The sequence below is a fragment of the Mercenaria mercenaria genome, chromosome 2 (assembly GCF_021730395.1).
Source record: "Mercenaria mercenaria strain notata chromosome 2, MADL_Memer_1, whole genome shotgun sequence".
Taxonomy (NCBI): Eukaryota; Metazoa; Mollusca; class Bivalvia; order Venerida; family Veneridae; genus Mercenaria; species Mercenaria mercenaria.
The window spans coordinates 67,462,667-67,489,064 of record NC_069362.1 but is presented as its reverse complement, the minus strand read 5'-3'; the positions used below and the strand labels follow the sequence as shown (position 1 = coordinate 67,489,064).

The following is a 26,398-nucleotide window of genomic DNA, read 5'->3' as shown; positions in this document are numbered from 1 at the left end:
CAAGTAACAATGTCAACCTGAAAACTGTTAACTTGCTCCTAGTACAACAAGAGGACCATGATGGTCCTGAATCGCTCACCTATCCCCACATGACCCAGTGTTGAACTGAGTATGACGTCGTTATTTCTATTATTTGACATAGTGACCTAGATATCATCAAGATAAAAAATTCTGACCAATTTTCATGAAGATCCATTGAAAAATATGGCCTCTAGAGAGGTCACAAGGTTTTTCTATTATTTGACCTAATGACCTAGTTTTTGAAGGCACGTGACCCACTTTTAAACATGACCTAGATATCATCAACGTGAACATTCTCACCAATTTTCATGAAGATCTCGTGAAAAATATGGCCTCTAGAGAGGTCACAAGGTTTTTCTATTTTTCGACCTACTGACCTAGTTTTTGATCGCACATGACCCAGTTACGAACCTGACCTAGATATCATCAAGCTGAACATTCTCACCAATTTTCATGAAGATCCGTTGAGAAATATGGCCTCTAGAGAGGTCACAAGGTTTTTTCTATTTTTAGACCTACTGACCTAGTTTTTGACCCCATGTGACCCAGTTTCGAACTTGACTTAGATATCATCAAGGTGAACATTCTGACCAATATTCATGAAGATCTCATGAAAAATATGGCCTCTAGAGAGGTCACAAGGTTTTTCTATTTTTAGATCTACTGACCTAGTTTTTAACCCCACGTGACCCAGTTTCGAACTTGACCTAGATATCTTCAAGGTAAACACTCTGACCAATTTTCATGAAGATCCATTGAAAAATATCGCCTCTAGAGAGGTCACAAGGTTCTCCTATTTTTAGACCTACTGACCTAGTTTTTGACCGCACGTGACCCAGTTTCGAACTTGACCTAGATATCATCAAGGTAAACATTCTGACCAATTTTCATGAAGATCCATTGAGAAATATGGCCTCTAGAGAGGTCACAAGGTTTTTCTATTTTTAGATCTACTGACCTAGTTTTTGACCCCACATGACCCAGTTTCGAACCTGACCTAGATATCATCAAGGTGAACATTCTGACCAATATTCATGAAGATCTCATGAAAAATATGGCCTCTAGAGAGGTCACAATGTTTTTCTATTTTTAGATCTACTGACCTAGTTTTTAACCCCACGTGACCCAGTTTCGAACTTGACCTAGATATCATCAAGGTGAACATTCTGACCAATTTTCATGAAGATCCATTGAGAAATATGGCCTCTAGAGAGGTCACAAGGTTTTTCTATTTTTAGACCTAATGACCTAGTTTTTGACCCTAGGTGACCCAGTTTCGAACTTGACCTAGATATCATCAAGGTTAACATTCTGACCAATATTCATGAAGATCTCATGAAAAATATGGCCTCTAGAGAGGTCACAAGGTTTTTCTATTTTTAGACCTACTGACCTAGTTTTTCAACCCACGTGACCCAGTTTCGAACTTGATCTAAATTTCATCAAGGTGAACATTCTGACCAATTTTCATGAAGATCTTATGAAATTTATGGCCTCTAGAGAGGTCACAAGGTTTTTCTATTTTTAGACCTACTGACCTAGTTTTTGATGGCACGTGACCCAGTTTCGAACTTGACCTAGATATCATCAAGAAGAACATTCTGACCAACTTTCATAAAGATCCCATGAAAAATGTGACCTCTAGAGTGGTCACAAGCAAAAGTTTACGGACGCACGGACGCACGGACGCACTGACGCACGGACGGACGACGGACGACGGACACCGCGCGATCACAAAAGCTCACCTTGTCACTTTGTGACAGGTGAGCTAAAAACTGAATGAATTTCTGTCTAAGAAAAACTGTAGTTCCCCAGATATTAGTGCTGGTATGGCAACTGAAGTAATTAAGTGAAAGTAAATTGAAAGAAGATTGGTGTCCAGGCTGCAAACAAGTGTAAAACCAAAAGTGTGTTCTGCTCCAAATGTTCGCATTGGATACACTATCATTGTGAAAGGCTGAAATGTGAAGATATCGTGAAAACTGCTTCTAATCACACTCCAGTTTTTGGCAAAAGGGGAATTCTATAGTGAGGATGGTCTTATACATAGTATTTCAAAAAGTTCCGTACTATGTAGATGTTTATGGCAGGTTACTGAAGCGCTTGATATGAGACTGAAAAACATCAGTTTCCCCAGAACTCAGGCATCTCTGGCGACATTGAAAAGGAAGTTTTCAAACATTGCAAGGATACCTAACTGTATCGGTGCTGTGGATGGCACACTTATCCCTATACTTGCTCCGAAGCTGAGAGAAGACATTTTTGTATGTCAAAAAGGCTATCACGCAATCAATGTACAAGCAGTTTGTAGTGAGGTAGAGAAGAGATGTGGATTTAAGCTCTCAAGAAAAAGTGAAATTAAAAATTGATTAATATGAACTACAGTGGATATATTTATATGACCATGTTACTTGGAATGTTCTCTATCTCACTGAGAAAATATTTTTGTTAGTATATTCATACACTTGGATCAATCACGAAGCTCCCATCTGAATCAAAAAACAAAGCTCCCTTTTGGATCAAACACGACACTCCCTCCTGGATCAAACATGATGCTCCAACCCGGATCAAACATGACACTCGCTCCTGGATCAAACACGACACTCCCAGGGCTCACGCTGCCATTGCCATTATAGCCAAATGCGATAGAAAATAAGAAATGGCTACAACTTTTACGAATTGGCGAAAAACGTTGGCGAAAACTTTTTTTTCCTTAAGTATGTTCCAGATTTTAAACCCTTCAGACTGGTTTACAAATCTTACCGGAAAGTCGCTAAGCATATCGCAAAAAATCAATACGCAGTCTAACAATTATAATTAGGTCAAGAAAATTAATATGTCAGAAAAAGAGTGTGAAAAACTGACACGCGTGATTAATAAGCAAACTGTGGATAAACGCAAACAACTATCAATTAAAGGATGGTAAGTGAAAGTTTGTCTAATTGCGTAAGCTGACGATCTCACAATTATGGTAATTAAATGTATCCAACAGTATAAAATATCTCGAATAGATCGGTTTTGAACACATTCACTGATTCACCATGTCTGGCAAAAGAGGTCTAGAGAATGATTTGGGCTGTTCGCCCGCACCAAAAAAGCAAAAAATCGAGGAGGTTGACAATCGTGCTTTCAAAGATAAATGGCTGATTGATTTTCCTAGGCTCAAATATGATAGTAACAAGCAGTTGATGTACTGCACTCTATTTATAAAATGTCAGAAAAGTAATAGTTTTACCACCGGGTGTGGTACTTTGAAACAAGATAATGTTGGAAAACATGCAAAGGGCAAAGGTAATGACAAAATATGAATGTGATCAAAATATATTTTAGTTGTTATTAATGGAAAACAATATTTTATTCATCAGACATAAAATCAATCTTAGGTAAATAAACAAATCTTAGTAAATGTTTGTCAATATATAAATAAATGAATCTTAGTAATTATTTGTCAACATATGTCTATGTACATGTACTAATAACACATTATTAACATTATTTTTTCAGATCATAAAGATGCCGTGGACGCCTCAAAACATTGAAAAGCCGTAGAGACTGCGGTCGTGAAAGCAGCAAGTAAGAGTGAAGAGGCGGTGACAGCAGTCATGAGAAATGTTTACTTTACTGCTAAGCAGCACCTTCTGAGTTCCATTGTTCCAGATCTCAACAATCTATGTATCAAACAAGTAAGTTTTGGTTTCAAATATTTGTTTACAAATCTGATTTAAAAATCAGTTCAATAAAAAACTAGAAAATGCTTTTGTAAAAAAGCGCATGTCTCCCCCGATGCAAAGTCCTATAGGCAAGAAGTCAATAGGGGTCAGGAGCGAAAGTCAAAGAGACACTGATGGTTGGCTGCAATAGGGATCATCTACTTGGCATGTCCAGTCATCCCGCTAAATTTCAACACTCTTGGCCTAGTGGTTCTCAAGTCACTGTTCAGGCTCCTGTGACCTTGACCTTTGATAAAGTGACCTCAAAATAAATAGGGGTCATCTACGCTGCATGTCCAATCATCCTATTAAGTTTCAACTTTGTAGGTCAAGTGGTTCTCAAGTTATTTCCAAAAAATGATTTAACATGAACAGGCCACTGTGACCTTGACCTTTAATAGACTGACCCCAAAATCAATAGGGGTCATCTACTCTGCATGTTCAATCATCCTATGAAGTTTCAACATTCTGGGTCAAGTGGTTCTCAAGTTATTGATCGGAACTGGTTATCAATGTTCAGGCCTCTGTGACCTTGACCTTTAACGTAGTGACCCCAAAAACAATAGGGGTCATTTACTCTGCATGAACAATCATCTTATGAAGTTTCAACATTCTGGGTCGAGAGGTTATCAAGCTATTGATTGGAAATGGTTTTCCATGTTCAGGCCCCTGTGGCCTTGACCTTTAACAGAGTCACCCTAAAATCGTTAGGGGTCATCTACTCTGCATGACCAATCATCCTATGAAGTTTCATCATTCTGGGTCAAGTGCTTCTCAAGTTACTGACCGGAAATTGTTTTCAATGTTCAGGCCCCTGTGACATTGACCTTTCACAGAGTGACCCCAAAATCGTTAGGGGTCATCTACTCTGCATGACCAATCATTCTATTAAGTTTCAACATTCTGGGTCAAGTGGGTCTCAAGTTACTGACCGGAAATGGTTTTCAATGTTCAGGCCCCTGTGACCTTGACCTTTAATGGAGTGACCCCAAAATCGAAAGGGGTCATCTACTTTGCATGTACAATCATCCTATGAAGTTTCAACATTCTGGGTCAAGTGGTTCTCTAGTTATTGATCGGAAATGGTTTTCCATGTTCAGGCCCCTGTGACCTTGACCTTTGATGGAGTGACCCCAAAATCAATAGGGGTCATCTACTCTTCATGACCAATCATCCTATGAAGTTTCAACATTCTGGGTCAAGTGGTTCTCTAGTTATTGATCGGAAATGGTTTTCAATGTTCAGGCCCCTGTGACCTTGACCTTTGATGGAGTGACCCCAAAATCAATAGGGGTCATCTAGTCTTCATGACCAATCATCCTATGAAGTTTCAACATTCTGGGTCAAGTGGTTCTCTAGTTATTGATCGGAAATGGTTTTCAATGTTCAGGCCCCTGTGACCTTGACCTTTGATGGAGTGACCCCAAAATCAATAGGGGTCATCTACTCTTCATGGCCAATCATCCTATGAAGTTTCAACATTCTGGGTCAAGTGGTTCTCTAGTTATTGATCGGAAATGGTTTTCAATGTTCAGGCCCCTGTGACCTTGACCTTTGACGGAGTGACCCCAAAAACAATAGGGGTCGTCTACTACAGCAGCCCTACAACCCTATGAAGTTTGAAGGTTCTAGGTCAAATGGTTCTCCAGTTATTACTCGGAAATGAAGTGTGACGTACGGACGGACGGACGGACAGGGCAAAAACAATATGTCTCCTTGGGGAGACATAATAATTTAGTGCTATATTATTTGAGAAAATAATGTTATAACAGTATCATTTATATTAATCTGGTTAAGAATATTTTATAGTTAACAATATTTATAATTTATTATAATTTTTATTTTTTCTTCTTTCAGGGTGTAACAAAGCGGACTGATCTGAAGGTAGATGGGCATACAACATATGAAAACAACACCAGCATAGATGATTTTCAAGACAGTATTATGACTGTGATAAATGATGATATTTTAAGTAAAGTGACAAAATCAAAAAAATTCAGTATCATGATAGACGAGAGTACAGACATTTCTGTGAAGCAAAATCTTGTAACATACATACGTGTATTAACAATAGACAGTTGTGGTGTTGTTAAACCAGAAACATTCTTTCTAGGACGTAATGAACTGTATAGAGCAGATGCCGAGAGCATTTACACAAAGGTTGTTGAATTGTTACAGAATAAATCTATAAACATAAATGGTCTGTGTGGTGTAAGCACTGATGGTGCTTCTGTAATGACAGGACACAAGTCTGGGGTCGTAAAAAGGTTGAAGGACACAGTCCCTGGGGTCTTGGCAACTCATTGTATTGCGCATCGATTGGCACTTAGTTGTTGTACAGGAGCCGACACCATTCCATACTTGGTGAAGTATCAAGAGATACTTAATTCAGTCTATAAGTTCTTTAGGAACTCTCCTAGAAACACAGCAACTCTGTCAGAAATCCAAAGTGTCCTTGACGTGCAATCAAAAAAATGCAAAGAGATGTTTCACACTCGCTGGTTGAGTTTTGAGGGGTCAGTAGATGCTATCTTGACCAATTATTCCAGTCTAGTATCTGTGGTGACCAGAAGTCATTTGATTTTGCTTCTGCATATAGAAAATGGAAAAATGTGAAAAGCAGGAGAATTTGTGGGTATTAGTCTCAGCAGTCAGTGTGTCTGTATTAATAAATAAAAAAAGAAACAGAATGATTTGTAGCCAATTGCTGGTATTATTTTTAATAGTATTATGGCTTACTATGTTTTTTAAATCTTGTGTTGACAATGTTTATACTTGTAAAACATATTGAAAAATTTAGAAAAATAAAAGTTTCAAAATGTTTTAAGTTATTATTTATCAAGAATGATATAAACAGTCTGGAAGAAATTACAGCTGGGAACACCCATAAATGTTAGAAATAAACTATTAAAATGAGAATACCCGCCCCCACCACCACCACCATATACACGCAAACACCTCCCAGTGTGTAAGTGACGTCGAAACTTTGTGGCCAAAAAAAAATTAGGGCCAGTGGAATCCCTGCAATAATATAGTGTTACCATCATTTCATATCACTGCCATTAAATTAAATTCTCATTTTTGTGCATAGAAACTTTTTGCATTCCATCCTTTACTTGAAAGGAAATGCTTATACAAGAGCACCACCTACGGGTGCCATCGCTCATCTGCAAGTGCTGGTCAGTATGTGAAAAGTGTTATAGTTCAGAATTTCTAAGTAGAATCCCTGGGAGAACTGTGATATATGATCTCCCTACAGAATACATCTCCAAACAAATCCCATCTATAGTGACTTTACTCTTACACATTTATTCACAACACCTGCTATTATTGCACTGCAATTGTAGTGTTTGAATTCTGAAGTTCAAAACTGACACTCGCATATTTCATTGATCTTTCTTGTCAGAATGTCCCACAGAAATCCATAGATTCATATTTTGTATTCAATCTATGTATAATTACAGAATCTATAGACCTTCATCAAACGTATCTGCATCATCAATGTATAAACATGATGAGATGTACAATACAAGGTCACAAACAATACTGTGCACTAGAGGTAACAAGAACAAACTATATTACACTAACATGTGATACACTGCAAGTCTTGGAGACCTGTATCTACAGTCTGATATCATCTTCTCATCTGCTTTTTAAATCTGTCAAAGTGGAAATTGTCTGTTGCTTTCTCGTCTGGTTGTACAGTGAGCGGGCGGTTATCTGAAATTTAATTTCAGTAAGTAGTTAACTAGTATTTTAGGTTTTATTAAGTCAAACTTTGCAGATTTTACTGGTGGACAACTCTGAACATTATATCTGGCACAAGTAGGCCCCACAGTAGAATGCCCAACCTTCTGTAAGCCAGCTCGCAAGAAAGTGTTTTATGTCCTTTGTAGCATTTCGAAACCACAGCTGTGGGGGGCATGTGATCTGACGGCAGGTACATTAACTTCTCAGCAAGACGACCTCCTGTTAACAACTAGTACTTTGTAAATTTTGTGCAATATATTCCAACATTTCAAAACTTCTGTCAGTTGCAAATTGAATACAACAAATTATCTTAAGGACATTCTGCTGGCTTGTAGGACACTAGTTGTCCAATCAAAGTGCCAGCCGCTTCATAAAATAATGTCTGGATCGACACCTGGGATTTACAGAAGCTGGAAACAGGATTTAGATACCTAACTTGGTTTATGAAACTTAAAATCCAGCAAGAACAAATGAAAAAGAAGCTATTTGGACTTGTTCATTTGACATACTTTGTAGTATGTTTTTCTTCTAAATATTCAATGCACAGAAAGTTTAAAACATTTAACCAATCTAGCAAGTTCAAGACAGCAGGGAAACAATTTATATTTAATGACCTACAACAGACAGCAAAGATTTTCTCCATGAAATACTTTTTACTCTGACCCAAAGGGTTCAAAGAGTTGTCAAGGAGAGTCACAGTTAACTTTTATAAAGTTTTGAATCTCTGTCAATACAGAAAGCTTCCAGCCAAATGCTGTAGGTAATGATGGATCAGTTGAATGAAATTCTGTCATTCAAATATGGTCCTAATATTGTTTCTTTTGTATTTTTGAGTTTAGTGCAAATTTTCAACAGCATTTCAGTTATATAATTACAGAAAGTTTAACTAAGCATGTTCCTGAATTTTGTACAAGTACTAACTTGTTCTAAGTAAGTAACTGCCAACTTCTCCACATGAATACAGTCATACAGTCGAAAGAAAGCCAATAATTGTTTCAACATAAATCTTACAAGACGACATAATATACCTTTCTTTCTTAATTCAGGGTCTTCAACTCTGGCTTGCTTGGCTGGTACTGGCTCTTCTTTCTTTAAAACTGGTGCTGTATCTTCAATGTTAACTGAAAACAAATATAAGTCTCGCTATAATATAGCTGTATAGCAGGAAGTATGGTAAATGATTCACATGCTCTGAAATATTCTTCAAGTTCAATTTTTTTAGCAAGCCTTTACCTCATTTGAAAACACAATTATTTTAAGTTATTATAGATAAAAATATTTCCAATATTATCAATCTGAAGACATTTTAAACCATGTATCACTACTTTGATTCTTGCTAAATTACGATCACACTGTGTTTCAGTTTTAAACGTCTTTGATACATATGTTCCCAGTTTTGTTGACAGAAATCTGTTTCACTGTTTGTGTGCAATCAAAGAAGATGAAAGATTTACATTTCTATTTGTAGATGTTAGTTTTGCTCTATTATTTAGAAATATATTTATATCTGTTATATAGAAGGAAATAGAAATATTTACATCTGTTATGCTGTACAAAGTTAACAGCCATGTTTGTAGGAACAAACTCAGACACAGTTTCTTTCTTCTTCATTCTCTCCTTGATCAACTTCTGCTTTGCTTCTTCTGTCTCCTCTATATTTTTTATCTTAGCTCTGAAAATGTTGAGTATAATTACATTACATAATCTAAAGACATAACAAGCACATGGAACATTTTCGTTTTTGTTTGTCTGTTTTGGGTTTAACGCCGTTTTTCAACAGTATTTCAGTCATGTAACGGCGGGCAGTTAACCTAACCAGTGTTCCTGGATTCTGTACCAGTACAAACCTGTTCTCCGCAAGTAACTGCCAACTTCCCCACATTAACTACATGTAGATAAGTTAAGTGATTCATATAAGTTTGATTAAGAAGTGTTTGACATCTGAAGCATTTTTCCTTACTGTATACCAAATATAAGTGAAACTCAAAACTTAGTTGTTCCACAAGGTGACATACACCAAATGAAAATATTGGTTATGAATATGACATGTAAAATCAAAAATTATGTATCTCTTTTGGGTACCACAACTGGAAATTTATTTTGTTGATATTTATCTTTATAATCTATTGTAAAGTTTCTGTTTTGGGAAAGTTGCATTGTTGATACCTGGCTATTCCTATCTGATGTCTTTTTTTGAGATTATAAATGTGATAATTAGCTGTGACTTATAAAATATATCTTAATCATTCAGCCACTGCTCTTACTGTTTTCTGATTGATGTCTTTGCTAGATTTTCAATGAAAACACAATTTTGGATGACCAAGAAGTAGATGTCTGCAATATTTTTAACAAACTTACTCAATTCCAAGATCAACCTCTGGTATACCGGACAACATCTGGTTAGACAACATGTCCTCCGACTTCTTAAATTTGGATGTCACAGATTTAAGATGCTCTGGCAATTCAAACAAGCTGTCTTTCTCCTCAGAACTGCAATTCACATAAAATAGATTTAGTTTTCTATTCAAATTCACAGAGAAATTACTAGTATCATCTTTCTGGGTTTTAAAGGGTATAATGCTTAAGAATATTAATGTTTAATTTGCTGTCAGCAAGTGATTCTGCCTTTGCGACCAGCACAGACCAAGATCAGCCTGTACATTCTTGCAGGCTGATCATGGTCTGCACTCTTCACTATTCAGTCAGTAAGTTTTCAATGAACACCCTTCAAATAACAAATGGTACTGCCCAAACTGAATGATAGACCAGTCCATTTTTGAAATTCAGCAGGCTTAAGGTTAAATAAACTTACTGTTTTAGGACTACGCTACTTTACACCGAGTTTTACTGAATAAGAGTATACCTCTTGTACGTTTTATTACAACCTGGTTACAGAATCTTCTTATAGATGAACAGCTATGCTGGTTTGTGAGCATGTTTGCAAATACAGGTAAGAAACCAGGACACTAGAGAGTTTACATAAACTATGTCTTATTCAACAAACAACTCTTACTTACCTGAACTGTCCTTTCTTCTCCACTGGTTTTACCCCTTTTCGCCTCTTTAATTCTTCTTCAACAAATTTGGCCCTACAAAAAAAGTTTGAAATTAATTTGTTGTTAACTAGCATGCGCTTCATTAATTTTCTGTACTATAACAGCAGACATATAGTGAACAAACCAAATGAATCAAGATAGTATAAAAACTTTAGACACTAAAACTACGGTCCTAATGTTCCAGACTTGTGAAGGCCCAGAAAAAGGACCTCAAACAATGTCTAATCCTGATGTGTCTACTTCAGATGCAAGAAAGAGTAGCAGGATCAATATATCAACTGAAATTTTAACATTACCTATAAAAACACACATGTATTGAAACCCCTTGACTTTTATTCTAGAAATTTATATGAAGAGTAATATTTACAAACAGAATCATTGGAATTTTTTTCTTTCCAGATGTGCACTATCAGCTACTGGTTTACTGATACACATGTCCCCAGTAAGACAGTACCAGTACTTACATTTCAGCATCTTCATCTCTTCTGTTAGTTTCAGCAGCAAATGCTGTACCAATCGCATCTTTCTCTTCCTCTGTCAATACGGTACCTCTGTAATTGTAAAATCAAATCATAATCACTTATTCCATGCAACTATTTTAAAACATACACATAATTTATGCAAAAATGTATGTTATTCATTGTTGAAGCAATAAAAATTCTAACCACCATGTAAACTCTGAACAATCAGGGTTAAACATCTACTATTATGCTCATAAATACAACTAGAACTGTTGACCTTTCGGCAGATGAAATAATACCACTGTAACAATGACTTCCTATACAAAATAAAGACCTGTTTTACTGCAGTAAATGTATGTAAAAAAAACCTGATTTTAAGAATTACATGACCAACCACAGGGGTACAATGAATAGGAGACTACTTTTAAAAAAGTACAAGCCCACCCATACTGCTTCATTTGAATGGAAGTGGTAACTGATAAGTAACATCTGAGTAAATGTTTGGTCAAATCCATCCATGAACGACAAAGTTACAGACTGGACACAAAATCAGGATAAACATTCTATAAAGGGAGATCATTCAAAAAGTAAGACGGGTGGATTACGGTCCATGTAAGCTGCACTTCCTTAAAATGTCCTCTATCATTGTGTGCTATTTGCATACATTCCCTACAGCAGTTTTAGAGTTATACCCTGGACAAGAATGATGAGAAACAAGACTGAAAAGTTTCAAAGTTACCAATATTGTTCTGACCATTTTAAAGAATTTCAAAGTGGGCATAAACAAAACTCTTAATGAACAATAAAGATCAAATGACAACCTTGCAGGGTTTTTTTTTTTTTATAAAATCAGACAAACAGGATTCTGGTATGTATTGTTTTAAAGCAGACTTTGAAATAAACACTGTAGATGAAAATCAACTGCTGAATAAAAAATTTTAAACAGCTCATCCAACAGGACAACCTGCTTTTAAATACATAATGTATTCTGTTAAGCCCTGACAAGTGAAAAGCACTTAAAGAAGGAAATATTTCTGTTATTTATGAAACCAGTGGCTTTCTGCCATTTCTCTAAGAAACAGAACTGTACTTACTGTGACTTTAAAGCCTTCATGTCCACATATCCACCAGTTTTCATCTTAAATGGATCATGCTGAAAATATAAGGTATATCATCACTATAATGTTTACAGTGGGCAAATCCATCATTAGTTACATAGTTAATATAGACAAATATCTACACTTTCAACTAAATTATAGAGACATAAATGTATAAATACTGGTTTCTCTATGTAGCTGTAACCGGAATATGAACTGTATTTGTAACTTTGATAAAATTTCAATAATACATGTAGACCTAATTCTAACAAGTTAATGTTTGAAGGTATTACAGTCCATGTATCAAAGAATTTAACAGCGCCTTCAAAAAAAGAAAAATGACCCTACATGTTTATTTCACCTTTAAATGATTAAATGTAACATCATCCTGTTGCAGTGAAAGTTTGCATGAAGTTATCTGAATATCCTCCTACGCAATTAGAAGTTACAGATCAGACAAGAAGTATGACCTTGACATCTGACCTAGGGGTCTAAGTTATCATGTTATAAATGATGACTGTTGGGACTAAGTTACATAAATATCCATCTATGTATATAAAATCTATAAAATATTTGTGCCAAAATACTTGAATCCATTCACACAAGTTACAGACAGGGCACGAAAAATGACCTCTAAGTGTGACATATGCATAGCAGGCAATATTGGAAGTAAGTTGTTTGTACACTATGCCCCCTATATAAGGTGACTATAATATGTCATCTCTTCAAAATAAAGCTACCATTTTAATTCACTTTATGGTCAGGGTATGTATGGGTCATGAATGCAATAGGTCATCATATTATGGTCAATGTCTGTGCCCAGTTATTTGAATACCTATGTATGCATGAAAAGTTATACAGCTGTCAAGAAAAATAACTTCAAATATTTAACCCTTAGCCTGCTGCAGGCGAATTTAACAGCCTTTGCAAACAGCTTGGAACCAGATCAGACGCCGATTAAATCGGCGTCTGATCAGGTTCCAAGCTGTTTGCTACTTTGACAATATTTCTTCCAATTTTGGAGCAAATTGAATGAACTTAACAATTTTAGCAGACGACATTTCCAGCAGACGACAATTTACCTAGCATGCTAAAGGTTAAGGTAAGAGTACAGGTCTTGAACGTGACATGTCCGCTTGTTATGAAGAAGTTTGTGCCCACTAATATGTATATATGATGATTATATCTAAAAATGCATAAGAAGTAATAGAATCGACAAGAAAAATAACCTTAAATCAGTCCTAGACCTTTAAGCTATGGGTCAGAATTTAGCACACCACATGTCCTGTGGTTATACGAGCCATGTTATTTCAAAATCTGACAATGCTGAACAAAGTTATCGACCTGACATATACGCATGCAGGCACACATGGACAGGGGTACTACTATAATGCCCCAAATTTTAATGGCAGAGGCATCGAAAGTTGAAATAACTAAAATCTTCTCTTTTTTATAATTAGGCAATATAAAATGTTCGATTATATTTACACTGTCAACATCTTCAGTTTTTGGTATTTTTTTGCCCAGTGCCAGACCTACAATGTTTACACCTTTCTGCCTCTCTCGTGACTTCTGTAACTCTTTGATGTCACCAAGTTTTGTCCTGAAAATACAAATAGTTTCTTTGTGAGCCAAACATTAAATCAACTACTTAATGTGTTGACAAGCAAAAATATATAGGGTTTACCTCAGTGAAAACAGGCAAGTAAGTCAAAATCAGACATTGTCCCTGTGAATGATTGAGTGAAGTAGACTGTGCAGGCAAAAGTTAATCGCCTGCTACATCGAGGTCACTTTATGTGGAAAATTGTTGATCAAAAGTGCCTACTTATGACACAAGTTTCTTGGCAAGACTTATGTTACCGAGTTATTTCATTAACTCAAAACAAAGTTATCAGGTTTATCTGTGGTTATGATTATAAGAGATCTTTGAAAGTGTCAGATTTTTGTAATATTGGCTGGCTTAATATTGAAAACAGAGTTAAACAGTTAAAACTCAATCATGTTCACAAAATTTTTAATAATAGTTGTCCAGCTTATTTGCATAATAATTGCTCTCTTGTCTCTAAGAAAACATTCTTATAGTTGTAGACATAGTGTTAACAGCTTTCATTAACCCCAGTTTGACAGTTTTACATCTACTACTTTTTATTATCAAGCTATAAATGACTGGAATAGCCTTCCTAATAAGGCCAGAGTTTTTTAATAACTTGGGTTACGGGAGCGCCGGTCCTAATTCTCCAAAAATCCAAATAAAAATAAAATTCAAAATTGCGATTTTATTTTTATTTTCCCAGACGCTTGCATCTACGTTCCGTGGTGGAAAATAAAACAGTGTCTATATTAACCTGCAATAAATATCACAGCGCGTACAAAGGACTTCCGATATTCTCAAAGGACGACAAAACCAATACACCGTGACGTAACTTTACTAGAATGACGTGACTAGCTCCGCCCCATAACTAATCAAAGCGGTTTAACACTTGATGATTGACAGCCTCGTAAAAACTGCCGGCAGTGTTTGAAGTGTGTGAAAGTATCGCGTCTGATAGAGAACGTCTGTAAATATAAACCGTTATCCAGATCAGCTGACATGTTTAGAAGGCGTTAATTGCAGACAACAAAAGGCTTGGATTAAATTGGTGAAACAAGCTCCTAAGTTGGAAGACAAAGTAACTTAATTGTGGAAAATATATCGATAATTTCAGCACAAAAATCTCAGCAAGTAACTATATTTTAGCAAATGACATTTCACATCCAGTTTAAATTAATGCACTTTTTCCGACCGGTAATAAATTTGCTACTTACTTTGGATTTTCATCAATGATAAATCCTTTTACAGTATTTTTAGAAGAAAAAAAAACCATTCAATTTGTCTCCTGACCTCTTAAAAACTGGTATCTTTGACACATTTCGACCAGCACATGGCAGCTGACATCAAAAGGACTGTCGGCAAAATTTTCCTTTATTGATTTTCTTTGATGTGGGATAAAAGTTAACTGGTTGGGTATTGCAAGGTGAATGACGTAATTTGACATAATTCTACTCCAAGTAAAATGTACTACAGATTTTTTTAAGTGGATTTTCGTTTTGTAGCTGAACAACAGTAAGTCTGGTGATTTTAATAAAATGCTGACTGTTGCTATAAATTTAAAAAACAATAAAATATTTTTTGTTAAATAAGATGTTTTCTAATCAATCTAGTGGTCCTTTTCTCTAAATTCTATTACTTTATGCACTGTTCTGAACCAATTAGTATGATGATGAAAGTAATGATTCACGCTGTCGATCGCCATTTGAGCCATTTGCGACAAAAAATTAAATGTGGCTCTGAAATTTTCTAATTGGCGAAAATGGCCCGAAGCTATGTCTGTCTGCAAAACTACGAATATTGCCAGTTTTACGAACCAAAAGGTGTGAAAAATCGATAATCTGTGTAGACACAACATCCGTTATTGAAAGGGAGGGAGCCAATTTGCAAATTTTTTATTTGATCAGGCAGTTAATTGGCGATAATTAGATTATTGAATAACAAACTGGATAATAATAATCAACATTTTCTGCACTTGATACGATTTTATGAGCAGTCGGCCGTTAGACAAATTTCCTATGATTTTCGAGGGTTAGTTTGGGCAAAAACAAATAAAAATGCTTTACACAAGCAGAAATTGTAAGTATTGAATAGCTATGATGATAGAAAAGCAATAAAACATAGGTATTTTATCAAATATTTAATTCTAACTTACGTTTTCTGAATTTGTCACCCGTTTTCGCGACCATGATTTTCGGATATTCTGTCATTTCTGACGAGATTTTTTAGTGCAATCTTAATAAAAAGCCAATAAAAAGTCTACATTTAAGAAAAATATGACAACTGTTGCAAAAGGAGCTCTTATTTTGAAGTATTTTTACAACATGCGAAGGCATCGAACCCCACCCACTTATAGGCAATGTGCAAAATAAAACACTGTTTTTTTTTTAAATTTTCTATTTTGACATCTTTATTTTCAATGTGATTTTCAGAATTTTTTTTATTAAATGGCAGAATGATGTTTATAGAAATGATAATTTTAGAAATTAACACAAATTTATTTTCTAAATAGCTTTTTAAAGGGTTAATAAGAAATATGTAATAACTAAATTAATTTCTTGAGTAGTATGAGTACTTTGGTACATATAATGTAGTCCTACAAGAACGTCAATGCTATGCATTCGCCGTTGTTGGCCTCATAATTTTATCTTCGGAAAAAGCAGTGGCTCAGAGAAAAAAAATCCCAGTGTGACATCATAATTTATGATGATGATGGTGATGATGATGGTATTGAAAGTAACTGTACAAAGTGAAAATATGTAGGACTCCAAGAAAATTTAAGAGGGACTCCAAAATCTGAATGTTAGGCAGTCCTGACTCCATGAAATTGAACCATAATGGAAGCCCTGCAAGGGTACTGAACTCCATGTATGGACCAATTACTTTTAATATTTTAAAACATTTGAAACTGAGTAATATTACAAAATCTTGAACTATTAAAGAAAAAGTATGTGTAAGTTTGAATGTACGCAGTACCTTTGCTGATTGTTTTTAAAATTCGCAATTTAAATTTTAAAGTCTACCTCAAATTACTTTCAAAGTTGTAGCCAGATATGGAGTTCAGTAACTTTTAAGAGACCCCTCACACTTAACAGGCTTGGGACTGTCTGGCATGTATTGTGTAAAATGGCCCATGTCGGAGCATAAATACATCCGTGCAGACTGATGATTGTCTGCACTGTTCGCTATTCAGTCAGTACATTTTGAGTGAACACCCCTTCGAATGATAAATGGTATTGCCCAAATTGAATGATGAACCTGTCCATTTTAGAAACTTAGCGTGCTAAGGGTTAAAAGGTCAGAAACACAATATGCATAGGATGTGACAACAATACTACACTACACTATATATAATCACACCAACACCAGAAACAGAATACAATGCCAGGCATGTTTAGTCTCTATTTATTAGCAAGCTATATATATGTTTAAAGCAGGCAAGCAACATGCAAAAAAATTCAAGTATTTAATAGTTTCTACAACATAATATTATAACGTACAACATGGAGGCTTTAATAAAGAAAGTGGGAATAAAATGGGAAAATAACTTGTCTGATTTATCTAGACTGTGTTGTGAATCTACATTTGCCTGAAACAACATTTTTTTTTAACCCAGTGGCACTTTTTACAAAATAAAATTTTTTGTGTTTTTTTTTCATTTTATTTTTATTTTTTTTTCCGATGCTAACATTTTCCTACTTTAGTTTTATTTTAATTCCCTCCTCCTTATGCTCATTTTTGGAAAATCTCCCGTAACCCAAGTTATTAAAAAACTCTGGCCTAACATAAAAATCTTAAAAAACAAGTATACTTTTAAACAAGAGGGCCATGATGGCCCTATACCGCTCACCTGAGTAGAGATGCTTGCTTGAACAAATTTCTTAGCTAAAGCTTTAAGATCTAGGCCTTCTGGTTTATTTTTAGCAAATTTATGAAGATTTCCCTATGCATAATCAAGTAACCCTGGGGCTGGGTCAATTTGACCCCGGGGGGTCAAGATTTGAACAAATTTTGTAGAGGTCCTATAGGCAATGCTACATGTCAAATATCTAAGCTCTAGGCCTTCTGGTTTATTTTTAGAAAATTTTGAAGATTTTTCTATGTACAATCAAGTAACCCCATGGGGCGGAGCCAATTTGACCCCGGGGGTCATGATTTGAACAAATATTGTAGAAGTCTACTAGGCAATGCTACATGTCAAATATCTAAGATCTAGGCCTTCTGGTTTATTTTTAGAAAATTTTTGAAGATTTTCTTATGTACAATCAAGTGACCCCTGGGGCGGGGCGGGGTCAATTTTGACCCCGGGGGTCATGATTTGAACAAATGTTGTAGAGGTCCACTAGGCCATGCTACATGTGAAATATCTAAGCTCTAGGCCTTCTGGTTTATTTTTAGAAAAATTTTGAAGATTTTCATATGTAAAATCAAGTGACCCCTAGGGCTTCAATTTTGACCCCAGGGTCATGATTTGAACAATTTTAGTAGAGGTCCACTAGGCAATGCTACATGTCAAATATCTAAGCTCTAGGGCTTCTGGTTTTTGAGAAGAAGATTTTTTAAGATTTTCCTATGTAAAATCAAGTGACCCCCGCGGCAGGGCCAATTTTGACCCCAAGGGTCATGATTTAAACAAATTTTGTAGAGGTCCACTAGGCAATGCTACATGTGAAATATCTAAGCTCTAGGCCTTCTGGTTTATTTTTAGAATTTTTTTTAAGATTTTCATATGTAAAATCAAGTGACCCCTGGGGCGGGGTCAATTTTGATCCCTGGGTCATGATTTGAACAATTTTAGTAGAGGTCAACTAGGCAACGCTACATGTCAAATATCTAAGCTCCAGGGCTTATGCTTTTTGAGAAGAAGTTTTTTTAAGATTTTCTTATGTACAATCAAGTTACCCCTGGGGCGGGGTCAATTTTGACCTCAGGGTCATGATTTGAACAAACTTGGTAGAGGTCCACTAGGCAATGCTTCACACCATATATCTAAGCTCTAGGGCTTCTGGTTTTTGAGAAGAAGATTTTTAAAGTTTTTCCTATGTAAAATCAAGTGACCCCTGGGGTGGGGTCAATTTTGATAGCGGGGGTCATGATTAAACAAATTCTGTAGAGGTCCACTAGACAATGCTACATGTCAAATATCTAAGCCTTAGGCCTTCTGGTTTATTTTTAGATTTTTTTTTGAAGATTTTCATATGTAAAATCAAGTGACCCCTGGGGCAGGGTCAATTTTGACCCAGAGGTCATGATTTGAACAACTTTAGTAGAGGTCCACTAGGCAATGCTACATGTCAAATATCTAAGCTCTAGGCTTCTGCTTTTTGAGAAGAAGATTTTTTAAGATTTTCCTATGTAAAATCAAGTGACCCCTGGGGCGGGGTCAATTTTGACCCCGGGGTCATGATTTGAACAAATTTGGTAGAGGTCCACTAGGCAATGCTTCACACCAAATATCTAAGCTCTAGGGCTTCTGGTTTTTGAGAAGGAGATTTTTGAAGTTTTTCCTTTCGGTTTCCATGGCAACCAGAGTACTCCATGGAATTCAATTCTTTGAAAAATTTTGAAAGGGGGCCACCCAAGGATCATTCCTGTAAAGTTTGGTGTAATTCTGCCCAGTAGTTTTCAAGAAGAAGATTTTTTTAACAAATTGCTGACGCACGATGCATGACGTACGACAGACGACGGACATAAAGCGGTCACAATAGCTCACCTTGTCACTTCGTGACAGGTGAGCTAAAAAGCAGTCAAAATGGAACTCGCTGAATGTATGAAAAGTGCTGAACAATCAAATTTCATCTTTTATTAGTTGTATGTTATCATTTTATCATTTTGTGTGCAATATTTCCTGATTTATTCTGTGATATGTATGTCATAATTGAATATAACTGTGATATTTGTGATACTTGAAACAAACATATCAGGGATTTCTTTGATGGACAAAAACATGTAACTGTTGGTTAGATTACCATTCATGCTAGTAAGAGTTGTCTTTCTTGGGCCAATGTTTGCATTTAAAACTGCCAATATTTTGTACCTTGAAAATTTTTCACAAGGACCCCACTGGAAATACGTAGAAATACTCTATGTGTTTAATATCCAGTGATATATATGTCACAAAATTTATTTTTACTTATATAAAAAGAGTTAGTTCATTTTCCTTTTAAATCAATCTGAGATATAAGATATAGCTATTTCTGTTATAATACAATTGAATGTTTGTTTGTAATGATGCTTGTTTTATAATGTGGTATTTGTAATATTTGTATTCATGACATATATATTCACGAATAAATCTATCTATCTATCTATCAATTTATAACAGATTCAAATTTCATTATGCGCATTAAAGTTTAAACAAGATAATTTTTCAAAGCTATTTTTCTCATAAATGTACATATTTAGTAAAAATGTACCAAGTTTAAGACTTTCAAGAATTGCTGTCAAGCCATTGTATGTGATATGACCATAATTTCACACTTCTTTTCATAAATTTAAGCCTGATCGGCAATAATAGCTCGACTGGGCTTTTAAGTCTGATTGGGCTATGTGACCGCCTGTCCGTAGTTCTGGCTACCACAACTTAACTGACGCTATTTTTATTTTCTGATGGCCGCGTCCATTAAGTTATGGCAAACCCCATTTGGCTAACTAACCAGTATCAAACCGCAACATCTCGCACAGTGTCTCCTGAGAAACTGATGGTGTCATGCAACAGTTCAGAGCATGTGGTTATTTTTGAAAATCAACATCAAAACTTTATGTATCTATCTATGAATTTAATTTAATCATAAACATAACCATTTTCGATAAAATTCATTTATATAAAAACCTACCTTCTAAGGTTTATGTTCTCAGAAAAGGTCAATAAATAATAATTCTAATTTCTATATCGCCTATTGGTTTTCAAAATGAAGCGTATCGTGATCAGGTGACAACTGCAATGGTGGACAAAATATTGCAGACAGGGGTACCAATTTGAAACTTGTGTGTATAACTTGTGTTCAAATTATGTTGCATGGATTATTTTATGCCAGATCAAAAGAAAAATGGATTAAAGGTAAAGGTAAGTTTTATTTACCGTCGCTTGGTGAAACAATTAACATAAGCTCTATAGAGCTTTTCTGCGACCCTATATTAAGAACATTTAAAACCAATTATACCTCACCCCCACGAATTTGCTGGTACCCATTTACAGCTGGGTCGACTGAGGCAATCGTGATAAAGTGCCTTGCCCAAGGACACTCCGCAATGGGAGTAGCCAGGATTCAAACCAGGGGCCTTCACCTCCATAGGAAAGCGTCTTAGCCCTCTCGACCAATGCGTCCACTTTAGAAAATTAGAAAGATTAGATATATTTTAAAGTAAAAGGTTAGTCTACTGCATTTCATTTGTTGAAATTGTAGTGTGACAGACTTCTGGCATGATTCCTGGTTAGGTTTCATTACAGGATTCGTTTCTGCTCAGAGATCCATAACAGCCTATAGATCTAATCATCTCTGAGCTGATTTTTTTTAGCTAGACTGTCCGATACAGTGCTTTAGGGTATAGCAGATTTTAGGGTATAGAGGATAGATTGATAAATTTTAAATTTAGACTTGAATTATTGTATAAATTTTCATATCATTCTTTTACTGGCATGCAAACAGACATTCTGACATACATTTTAAATATTTGCTTGTTGTGTTATTTTTCACATGTCATCAAATGTAAAATAAAGCTATCCGCTATAGACTAAATCAGTGTATATGTAAAAAACGTCAGTGAATAATAAGTATTTGATAGAAATTTAAAAAGCTGAATGTTTTTGAAAAGAGAATACATTATTATTCTGATTTATCGTAAAGAAATCTTAGAAAGTTTGTTAAGATTTGGATTTTTAACTAATAATGGAAAAAATGACCAAAGCTATCCTGTACACCCTGAATCAGCGCATATGTAAACCATAGGCACCCGATTTTTTGGGCTACGCTCCTGCACCGCAGAGCGCGCGCGCGCCGACATATATCGTACCATGTCATGCACTGTAATTCAACCTACCTATATAAAAGGTGAAAAGTCCACAAATCTCCCGTTTAAGAAATGGCATATTTTCTCCTGTTACTTAAAAAAACTAAAGGTACCGAAGCGACCATTATTGAAGCAACGGATGTTTACGTTTTGCACCGTAGACTGGTTTCAGAAGTTGTTGTTGTTGTGAGATGTTGCTGGCGCCAAATTTGAACGATTGTTTTGACAGCACAGAAGTGTAAAAGAAGATATCAGAATAAAATAATAAAGTTTATGATTGATATTTACAGCCATTCTCCCAAAATCTACTCATTTGCAGTATGCGAATAGTCGAAATTTGAAGTTCCTGGTAACGTAATGGTTTATATGTTTTTTTAAAACTTCGAACCCTCTGCGGTTTATCGGAAAAGAATTACTCACAAAAAGTCACTTGTCTGCGAGAAACGACAATTTAAAAAGTGCCCTATAAATCTACGTTACGGAGGTTAGGTTGGGACATAGCTTTATTTTATTGCGGTTACATGATTTATATTAGCGGTCAAACATGCTTTTGAAATAAATTTGTTCAAATGAAGAGATGTAAACTGCGATGAGATGAAAACATTATACTTCAGAAAGATTATTTTTCTCGTGACATGTATAAGAAACTAAGCAGCATTTTGGCCGACAGTTTCATGCGAGGATGTGACACATCATTAGTGTTTACGCAAAGGCTACACTCACAAGAAAATAAAACATTACTGACTTTAAGACTCAGTAAGCTGGTTTTTCTTTTCATCGGTCTAGCAGAAGTACAGATACCACGATGCCCTCCAGAAGATAGTGCCTAATTTTGTTACGGAAAATAGGTTCATTGAGTTGTATTACATAGAAATGCAAAAATTTGCTACTTACTTCAATTTTTTTTTGATAAAAAGTCATTCTACATACAAATAAATATAGTAAAGGGTAAAAACCGACGGTGAAATTTACACATCTTTGTTAGCTTTTATCTAGCCGATAAGAAATGCGAAAATCAGCAAACTCTTGAAATTGTCTCAAAATTTCTGCAATCTTGACAGATTCTTCAAAAGAAAAGAAATGTAACTTGTTTGAATTAAACGCATAAGACAACAGTCTGAAGTTAAACAGTAGGTTTTTAAAAAGTAACTTTTACAAAACCATACAAAAAAGTCAGAAATACTAAATATTTTTAGAACTATAACAGAACTTTGTAATAGGCAGACTTTGTTTAATAACAGAAGGCACTTAGTTCACATAATTTTTCACCTTAGGATTCGTAATTTCAGTTTTTATCACCATTATCTGCAAATATACTATTCTACCATCATACACTTCCAAAATGTCAGTTTTCTTAATAAAAAAGTAACACAGCAATTTTATACAACATCTCGAATAAAACACCATTTATATATAACATTTCTATGACTGTCATTTGCATATACACGGCCTTTTAGTTTGTTACGGAACATAACGTTACGGAAAATAGGTGTTACGGAAGCATATAAAAACTGTTTATTGTCTTATGTAATAAACAAAGATGAACTTACCGTTGTGACAGATTATGTTTCGAAGCATTCTCTGTACAGTGTTTATCATTCTAACTCCAATCTCACATTTGGGCGCTCAGTTTTTATAATAGTAGCGTTACGGAAGCATAGTACTTGAAATGCGACATTTTTAATTCTGACTTTGAACGGCTTCTAAGCATTTATTTCTTTTGGCAAGCCTATTCTTGGAATTTTGCTGATGACTTTAACCATTTACACATTCAACGCACTTTCAAAACGATTATTTAATTGTAATCATCGTTCGCTAGACTATGTTCAAAATTCGTTACGGTACCATAGACGTGTTCTGGCGACATCGATACAAAGAGAAATTACTACCAAAATACCAGTTTCTGATGGGAAACATGCTTCATTGTATCATGATAAATATAGGTACAGTTAAAAAGTTGAAACACCAATACCAAATGATGCCGTAGAATGACGAAGTAGCCTATTTTAGTTCGCAGATTAGCGTGGCGACATGGGTTTTTTTTTATAATATTTGGCAATTTTAACGTCTACTCGTGTATGCAAATTGTGCAATAAGATACCAAAACATGTTTTAAGTAATTGTCAATATATTGCTGGTATAAGCTTAAGCCCAAGTTCAAAGTTTTGTGCTCGAACATTTTGAAAAATATTACTGAAAGCTCGGCGACATGTTTTTTTCCAATATGAGTCGATTTTGGGAAAATGGCTGTTTAATGTTCTTGCACATGTAATCAGATAAACCTTAGTTTCCCTAACAGCTTCAATGATGTCCATATTTCAACACAAAACGTAATCACGTGGTTAATTGATAAATGCTTTTTATCAAGGTGGAAGAACGAATGAACCCACTTATTGAAAATCAGTGTTAACAAAAGTCATGTCAGTTTTCGCTTTTTTTCTCATATAAATACAACCCAATAAAGTCTTTTATGTTAGCTGCTGTTTCAGCATACTTACAGAATACTGCAAAATATAATAACTCCCATGAAACAAGTTTTGAGCTAACTACTGTTTCTGCACGTTTCAAAAAATAGTATTTTAAACGGGTCTCATAACAGTTTGTAGATGTACTGACCATGCAAATGGTATCTAATTGTTAATCCAAGAACTCTATGGGACTGTACCTGCATAGATCTATTTATAATCAAATGCCTGATGATAGCCTCACAACTTTTTGACTGCGAGGTAGTCAGAAAGTGACCTGTATTAAAACAGCGTATATATTTAACTTTGTTTCGCAAGTTTTCTAAGTTGATAAAAATCGCACATATACCCTACCATCTATAGGCTGATGAAAGTATCTATAGCATGTAAACATTTTTTGTTACTACTTTCGTTTTGTTATATTTCTTATGATGACTTGTTAATTACTATTAGATCTACTCTTAGATCTGTATGTTCATACTATGCATATCACATGTAGTTTCTTTTGGGTTTAGAGCCACAATGACAGAATTTAGACCATATGACAACTTTTCCTGTTTTTGATGGTGGAGTACGACCTATAGAACTATTTCAGCATAGGCTGATCCAGCGGTCTTTAATAAACCAGTTTGAAGGTTTCCACACACCTCACACGAAGAATACCATATTTAAGCGAGATTTCGAACAAAAATCTGTGAGGAGGAAGGAAATTCGAATCCAGCCAACTCACTGTCATTGAGGCCCCAAGTTACAAAGAACAATTTGACAGTGCTGACTGATGTATTTTTGAATCAAAGATCATACCAATCGTTTAAATTTAGTACATTCTTTTCCATTATTTTATTCTGATATCTTCTTTTACACTTCTGTGCTGTCAAAACAATCGTTCAAATTTGGCGCCAGTAACATCTCACAACAACAACAACTTCTGAAACCAGTCTACGGTGCAAAACGTAAACATCCGTTGCTTCAATAATGGTCGCTTTGGTACTTTCAGTTTTTTTAAGTAACAGGAGAAAAAATGCCATTTCTTAGATGGGACATTTGTGGACTTTTCACCTTTTATATAGGTAGGATGAATAACAGTGCATGACATGGTACGATATATGTCGGCGCGCACGCACTCTGCGGTGCAGGAGCGTAGCCCAAAAATCAGGTGCCTATGATGTAAACAATTGCGTGGAGAGAAAAAACACATGAATTTCTATTTATAAAAAGCTGAATGTTTTAAGAAGAATAGATGTTTTTTGTCTGATATACTGAATAAAAAACTAATATTTTCATTTCTTTGAATTGGAATGCAGGAAAAATCAGTTAGCTATCCGCTATACCCTAAAGCACTGTACAAAAAGGCCAAATTTTGTGCCTGAAATGCTATTCGATAAAGCAAATGATACCTCATAGGTCAACGAATGTTTTGATGGTCTCTTACAGTGTCATGTCTTACAATGTACGCCTAAAGGAAAAATGATACTAGAGACTATAAGTCCGAGTGTTCGGTTTGTGTCGCGAAAATACATGGCAGATCAACATAACTGATAGTTAACAAAATAATTCAAAAATTTATACTAAGAGACTTGCAAACATATTTGTCTTACGCAGTTTCAACATTTTCATCTGAATCGAGATCACTATCTGAAGACTGCTTCCTTTTTCTAAAGTTTTTCTTCTTCGACAGTTTCGCGGCGTCTGCCATATTTAAGGTCAGAGAGAATTAACGAAATTACCACAGGGTCGGGCACTGCTATTGATTTTTCTATTTTAAGAAATGACTCTGTCACATATCGATGTCAATTAATTTAAAATGGGATTCTTTAATGAGTTAATATGTCAGACACCAAAAAAATAGACTTAACCAATCCAGACTAATAGATTTAATCAAACACAACTAGGCTACCTCTTTGTTGAAACAAAGAAGTTATTTTTATAGCTGTTTGGTTGAAATTACCTTTTTTTATCGAATCAGCTTATGCCTCATTGACTCTTACTGGTTTCCCTGCACATTTTTTAACCAGTCCAAAGCTACATTTCAATAAAACATCTGTGTGACGGATGTTGGAGAACAGCCGCTGACATCAGAGAACAGAGTATATTTTGGGGGTTTTCTCAAAACATTTTAAAAATAAAGTAACTCTTAAATGAATATCATATACATGTTGATATTTGAAGTCATGACTACTAACCTATATATATTGTCAATTTATCCTGTGAATAAAAATTCAAATTTATTCCATATA

At 35.2% G+C, this 26,398-nt stretch overlaps 1 protein-coding gene across 2 annotated transcripts; it reads right to left on the bottom strand.

Annotated features, from left to right (window-relative positions):
• Positions 1–3,330: 3,330 nt before the first annotated feature.
• Positions 3,331–25,875, bottom strand: LOC123564178 (splicing factor C9orf78-like). Of its 2 annotated transcripts, XM_045357549.2 has the most exons (10): positions 25,760–25,875; positions 13,584–13,698; positions 12,093–12,151; positions 11,002–11,088; positions 10,499–10,570; positions 9,840–9,971; positions 9,020–9,153; positions 8,510–8,602; positions 7,320–7,451; positions 3,331–6,320 (listed from the first exon to the last, which is right to left on the bottom strand). In XM_045357549.2, the coding sequence occupies exons 1-9, from the start codon at positions 25,855–25,857 to the stop codon at positions 7,366–7,368; spliced, it is 876 nt and encodes a 291-aa protein (XP_045213484.1). In that variant the 5' UTR covers positions 25,858–25,875; the 3' UTR covers positions 3,331–6,320; positions 7,320–7,365. The 2 variants fall into 2 exon arrangements, with proteins under 2 accessions (XP_045213484.1, XP_045213483.1); XM_045357548.2 differs by lacking the exon at positions 3,331–6,320 and having other exon boundaries at positions 7,009–7,451.
• Positions 25,876–26,398: the final 523 nt, after the last annotated feature.